At 38.1% G+C, this 6,955-nt stretch overlaps 1 protein-coding gene across 2 annotated transcripts; it reads left to right on the top strand.

The window, feature by feature from the left end:
- Nucleotides 1–200: 200 nt before the first annotated feature.
- On the top strand, nt 201–6,082 carry LOC306734236 (mucin-5AC-like). Of its 2 annotated transcripts, none has more exons than XM_079215580.1 (12): nt 201–281; nt 798–825; nt 922–955; nt 1,048–1,086; nt 1,261–1,441; nt 2,082–2,197; nt 2,356–2,527; nt 3,346–3,458; nt 3,617–3,788; nt 4,555–4,667; nt 4,826–5,000; nt 5,606–6,082. In XM_079215580.1, exons 2-12 carry the CDS (start codon nt 814–816, stop codon nt 5,697–5,699), a joined length of 1,221 nt encoding a protein of 406 aa, XP_079071706.1. In that variant the 5' UTR covers nt 201–281; nt 798–813; the 3' UTR covers nt 5,700–6,082. The 2 variants fall into 2 exon arrangements, with proteins under 2 accessions (XP_079071706.1, XP_079071707.1); XM_079215581.1 differs by having other exon boundaries at nt 223–281; nt 1,051–1,086.
- The last annotated feature ends 873 nt before the right edge of the window (nt 6,083–6,955 follow it).

The raw sequence follows: 6,955 nt of genomic DNA, 5'->3' as shown, positions 1-6,955 counted from the left end.
ATTGGCAAACATTTTTTTCTCATTGTTTTCTCAACCCTCCCACAAGTGAGACTTGTTGAGCGAACATATCTTGCTCAGTCGCATTGTTTAATACTTTCTTTGGGTGTGTTCTGCAGCACACAATTCCAGTAAGTGTAATAATTGACAAGTCACAGTATTTAAATAGCTTCCAAACCGATGTCTAAGTGCAGAGGCTTGATCAGCCACACCGAGGTTCACACAACCAAGCTGTTTATCTGAGAGGTCCTGTGCCGGAGACTCTTTTGTTTTTGCAGAGAAAGGTAACATATTGTCTCTTCTGAACTTAAGTTTTAGAATTTCATGTAATCTCATACATACTCTTATTTACCAATGTATCGTGCCATTTTTTAAATTGCGAATTCATGCACAGTGGTGTCGTGGCGAGCACTGTCACCTCACAGCAAGAGGGGCCAGGGTTTGATCCCTGATCCCGGGTAGGCGGTTCTTCTGTGTGGAGAGTGGAGCACGTTCTCCCTATGGCAGTGTCGGTTTCTCCGGCTTACTCCCACGGTCAAAAGGCATGCAGCTCAGGTTAATTGGAAACTCTAAATTGTCCATAGGTGTGAATGTGAGCGTGAATGGTTGCCTGTCTCTATATGGGCCCTGTGATAAACTGGCGACCTGTCAGGGTGGACCCTGCCTTCGCCCAATGACAGCAATGGATAGTGGATAATGTTAAATAATGAGAGACAGTAAAAATGTTAAACAAATATGTTCTTATTTTGAAAATGCACTATTTTATTTATAGTCCTAAATGCAAATAACTTTCCTTACAGAGCGTTATCTACAATCATGATCAGCATGGTAATGTATTATATTTTTCTTTTTTGTCAATACAGATTTACACATTCTGTACTATGCCAAATTCTGTGATTGTAACCCTTTTATTTTCTTTAATAGTTAAGTGTTGCCATTTTTGCCGGATTGTTCATTGGTAAGTTCATGTCGATAACTCCAATGGTCAAGATTCAATGTACAAATATTGACAGTCACATTAAACTCTATTTTTTCCTAAATTATCTTTAGCAGGAAGCATCCAGCAGACTGCAACAAAAGTGGTCAAAAGTAAGATATTATTTTTTAGAGGCAATCCATTTGTGTTTTTTGTTGTTACATTTAGCATGCCCTTCTATCCCACTTATATTTATAAGAAGATTCCACTTTTTTTCAACTGTGCAATTACTAAACATTTTCAAATGTCTTGTTGGTAATTTGCCTAATTTGCCTTTGGAAACCTAGAACAAGCACAATGCTGGACCCAGTGGTTTGACCGAGACAATCCCAGTGGAAATGCAGATTATGAACATCTCACCTTTCTTCGCAAAGAGAACCCAGGAAAGATCTGCCAAAAGCCATTAGCTATTCAGGCCCAGACTACCAATGGGCAAAGTGTAGCTTCAACAGGGAATAAGATTGCAAAGTAAGTTCTGACCGTGTATGAATAATTTCAATTAGTCTTATTGTATTCCACTGGATGTGATGCATTAATGTTGCTATTCGATGTGTTTGTGAGACCAAACATATTTCCACATTCTGTTCTCTTCTATTGATTATCCCTGTACTTGCTAAGCACTGAGCATCAGGAAATGGCAGTATACGTACAAAAACTATATCACTATTTGTGTGGTAGTATACTTTTAAGATTACTTATATTAAGAGTGTCATAAAGCAGTTACAATAGAATGTACATTTGATATTGAATATGTTGAAAAGTATTTAAATTAAAAAAGATCTATTCATTGTGTGTTATACCACTCAATGATAAAACAAAAACAAAATGTATGTGAGGTCATAGGAGTGGTTGTTTGAATTGAATTCTAACACAATGACGAAGAGAACATGCTGATATTAGGAAGGTGATTTCAATTAATTAATATGTTTACCAACTGTAATCGTTATCCATTACATAGCTATCAAAACATGACACTCATAACCACAAATGGCAACTTGCTGGTGACGCTGGTGGAAGGTGGTGAGGGGATCACTAAAGTCAGGAGGATTCATCCTTTGGGGATCAAGAATGATTTCATTACGTGCCACTCTGTGCTTCTTTTTTCCAGAAATGACGTAAAATCAGGATTCGTCTGCCTAAACAAAGACCAACCCGGAAGGAAGAAGTGTCGTGATTTTCGCGTTCGTTTCCGCTGCCCTCTCTCTCACTGTGGTATTATTAAAGGTACTGTGTGAGCACAATCAGTATCATTGTAAAAATACTAACGCAAAGATGATTTAACCTTCTCTTCATCGTTTGTGTGCATCAGCATTCATTTAGAATGTTGCTTTTGCTCTGCAGTGTCCCACCAGTCATCCTCTCTCTTTTATTGCTTCTTGCAGTGTGCTGGACCAAGTGGTTTGACCGAGACAATCCCAGTGGAAAAGGAGACTGGGAAGATCTTACCAATCTTCGCAAAGAGAACCCAGGAAAGATCTGCAGAAGACCATTAGCTATTCAGGCCCAAACTACAAATGGGCAAAGTGTGGCTTCAACAGGGAATGTGATTGTTAAGTAAGTTCTGATCGAGTATAAATTATTTCAAAGAGTCTAATTGTATTCTACTGGATGTGATGCATTCATGTTGCTACTCGATGTGTTTGTGAGACTGAACATATTTCCACATTCTGTTCTCTTCTATTGATCATCCCTGTACTTGCTAACCACTGAGCATCAGGAAATGGCAGCATACGTACAAAAACTATTTATCTATTTATGTGGTAATATAATGTGAAGATTACTTATATTAACAGTGTCATTTAGCAGTCACAATAGAGTAATACATTTGATATTGAATATGTTTAAAAGTTATTTAAATTGAAAAAGATATATTGACCGTGTGTTATTCCACAGAATAATAAAACAAAAGATTGTCTGTGCGAGGTCATAGGAACTGTGGTGGATTGAGCTGAATTCTAACACGATGAAAAAGAGAACATGCTGATATTAGGAAGGTATAATGTTTACAACGTTCATCCTCTTCGTCTAGCATGTTTGTTTCGCATGCTAACATTGGCTAATTATCACTGAACACCAGGTACAGCTGAAGCTGATAGGAATGTCATTAGTTTTGACATTTAAATTAACATTTTGACCTGATGATGGATCAAAAGCCCAGTGATCACAAAGTGATTGCAATTACTTAATATGTTTACCAACTGTAATCGTTATCCATTCAATAGCTATCAAAACATGACACTCAAAACCACAAATGGCAACTTGCTGGTTGCGCTGGTGGAAGGTGGTGAGGGAATTACTAAAGTCAGGAGGATTCATCCTCTGGGGATCAAGAATGATTTCATTACTTACCACTCTGTGCTTCTTTTTTTCAGAAATGACATAAATTCAGGATTCATCTGCAGAAACGGAGACCAACCCGGAAGGAAGAAGTGTCGTGATTTTCGCGTTCGTTTCCGCTGCCCTCCCTGTCATTGTGAAATTAAAGGTACTGTGTGAGCACATTCATGTTCATTGTAAAAATACTAATGGAAAGATGATTTAACCTTCTCTTCATCGTTTGTGTGCATAATCGTTCATTTAGAATGTTGCTTTTGCTCTGCAGTTTCCCACCAGTCATCCTCTCTCTTTTATTGCTTCTTGCAGCGTGCTGGACCAAGTGGTTTGACCGAGACAATCCCAGTGGAAAAGGAGACTGGGAAGATCTCACCAATCTTCGCAAAGAGAACCCAGGAAAGATCTGCAGAAGACCATTAGCTATTCAGGCCCAATCTCTAACTGGGCTCAGTGTGGCTGCAGCAGGGAATAGGATTTTTAAGTAAGTTCTGACTGAATCATTTCAATGAGTCTAATTGTATTCTACTGGATGTGATGCATTCATGTTGCTACTCGATGTGTTTGTGAGACTAAACATATGTCCACATTCTGTTCTCTTCTATTGATCATCCCTGTACTTGCTAACCACTGAGCATCAGGAAATGGCAGCATACGTACAAAAACTATTTATCTATTTATGTGGTAATATAATGTGAAGATTACTTATATTAATAGTGTCATTTAGCAGTCACAATAGAGTAGTACATTTGATATTGAATATGTTTAAAAGTTATTTCAATTGAAAAAGATATATTGATCGTGTGTTATTCCACAGAATAGTAAAACAAAAGATTGTCTGTGCGAGGTCGTAGGAACTGTGGTGGATTGAGCTGAATTCTAACACAATGACAAAGAGAACGTGCTGATATTAGGAAGGTATAATGTTTACAACGTTCATCATCTTCGTTTAGCATGTTTGTTCGCATGCTAACATTGGCTAATTATCACTGAACACCAGGTACAGCTGAAGCTGATAGGAATGTCATTAGTTTTGACATTTAAATAAACATTTTGACCTGATGATGGATCAAAAGCCCAGTGATCACAAAGTAATTTTAATGAATGTTTCACAAAAACCCCCCACAAATGGCAACTTGCTGGTTGCGCTGGTGGAAAGTGGTGAGGGGATCACTAAAATCAGGATGATTCATCCTCTGGGGATCAAGAATGATTTTATTACGTGCCACTCTGTGCTTCTTTTTTTTCAGAAATGACATATATTCAGGATTCGTCTGCAGAAACCAAGACCAAGGCAGAGGGAAGTGGTGTCTTGATTATCGTGTTCGTTTCCGCTGCCCTCCCTCTCACTGTGATATTAAAGGTACCTTGTGAGCACATTCATGTTCATTGTAAAAATACTAATGGAAAGATGATTTAACCTTCTCTTCATCGTTTGTGTGCATAAGCATTCATTTAGAATGTTGCTTTTGCTCTGCAGTGTCCCACCAGTCATCCTCTCTCTTTTATTGCTTCTTGCAGTGTGCTGGACCAAGTGGTTTGACCGAGACAATCCCAGTGGAAAAGGAGACTGGGAAGATCTTACCAATCTTCGCAAAGAGAACCCAGGAAAGATCTGCAGAAGACCATTAGCTATTCAGGCTGTTACCACTGACACAAGTACCCCAGCCACCGCCGCAGGGAATATCATCTTTTTGTAAGTTGCCTCACAAGGAAATACTTTAAAATGTTGCTTCCAACAACTAAATAATAAATCAATACTTTTCAATATTAAAACCTCTTTCCCTAAGTTTCCAAATCATCAAGATGTACCTCCTGGAGCTGCTGCTTAAACATTGAACATAAACTTTGTAGATGCACATTTACATTAGATCAGATGAAATTGTAATGTGCCCCATGAGGAAACTGGCTTATAGGCACATAATGTCTAAATGTTTCAGTTGAGCCTTACTATATTCTTATGCTAACACCTTTGTTTGAGATAGCAGCGTCTTTGTGGTCTGGAGAATAAGAAACACTTATAGCCCAACTTAAGGTAGTCCTTATTCATGATTACTTTCTTTAAATCTTTGTTGGCTATCGGAGATATTTTGAATTTGAAAAGATTCTACACCTGGCATCAAGAACCAAATTAGATAATATGATGAAGAGATTTAATTTGTATTTGACCAACAGTACTAGATCGTGTTTCTATCAGAGATAGATACTCAATCATATTTTCAACATTGTGCAAGACTAAAAATAAGTTTTCCTTGCTTTATATGGTACTGATTCCATTCCTGCTTGTAATCTTTTTTTCAGCTCCAGTCCAACCAAGGGATTTGTTTGCCGCAACAAGGACCAAAGCTGTGGTCAGTGCCGTGACTACAAAGTCCGGTTTAGGTGCCCATGCTAGAAAAAAAGGCCCTGACTCCACAGCAAACACGGCGATGGATAACAAGAGATAACATTCAAATTGTGATTATTTGAATTTTTGTCTGATTTTTCTTTCATGTTATATTTTTTTTTCTTATTGTGCCTGGTGGAGGAAGTACAATAGACTTTTTTTGCAGCAGACATTTTGACTTGTCGGAAAAGCAAATATGTATCAATGATGGCTCTGTTCTTTACCAGGGACCTGGAGCTAAATGGAGCTCAGCCATCGTTCAATATTGTATTCAAGCATCTGCTTTTTCCATGCCAAAATTGCTTCATCAGTCTATCTTTTACCTTTTCTTTCTAGTGATTACGAAGTAGTTATCTTGTATTGTAATAAATCAATAAAACTGCCAGCAAATATCCCTTTTGACATTAAGTTTTATTTACAACAACTTTTTCCATCGTCTTAGGAATTTATTAGGAAGTTATGATTTGGTGTGTTTACAACAGATGGTTTGAGCAGATATGATACAGACAGTAGGAGGTGCTGGATAGCAATTTAACAGTATTGTTAGATGCAAGAAAAACAGTGTCAGTGAATCTGAATGTTTTATCAACGCACCCGTTCACTAACAAGCAGTTATAACTGTAAATAGCATTAAAGGAGGGGAGAAAACCTTTCCACCATCAGCTGTGTTAAAATTGTACTTTGGGTGTTTTGCTCATGCTTGCACTGCATCAATATCTCTGCTCTTTTGTGGCATTCAGCTTGAGGTTGTCTGTCCTCCAGTAAGACCATGTTTTAATAAGCAAAAGAAAAGACATAGAAAAAGAGGATGGAAGGAGTAAACTGAATCTGAGGAGTAGTAAAATGAAATCTCCCCTGAACAGAAATACAACCAAAGTGTTGAAGTTCATGAAGTTCAGTGCATTATGGTGTTCCATTCACTTCCATTAATCTCCCAATATTCATGGCTATGGAGGCCTATTTATAGACCAGGGGATGATTAGGTGGTGAAGCACAGTGCCACACAGGGAACCAAGCTCATTTTCTCTTCCCGTTCTATCATTACTTCTCTTTCCTTCCCTTCCTCAGGGACTTTAACTTCTCACTATCTTCTCGCTCTTCCTCTCCGTCCTCCTCTTTTTTTTCACGACCATACACCTATATTATACACCGACGTCCTTTCACATGGTTTAGTTGCCATGCAGTGAAATTATGTTCGACTCAAGGGGGTATGAATAGGTTCTTTCATTCCATTTTTTCCCCATTAAGCATTTGACCAAAGGGTT

Source organism: Taurulus bubalis (assembly GCF_910589615.1).
Source record: "Taurulus bubalis genome assembly, chromosome: 3".
Classification (NCBI taxonomy): domain Eukaryota; kingdom Metazoa; phylum Chordata; class Actinopteri; order Perciformes; family Cottidae; genus Taurulus; species Taurulus bubalis.
The sequence above is the reverse complement of the archived record's forward strand: the minus strand, read 5'-3'. Positions and strand labels throughout refer to the sequence as shown.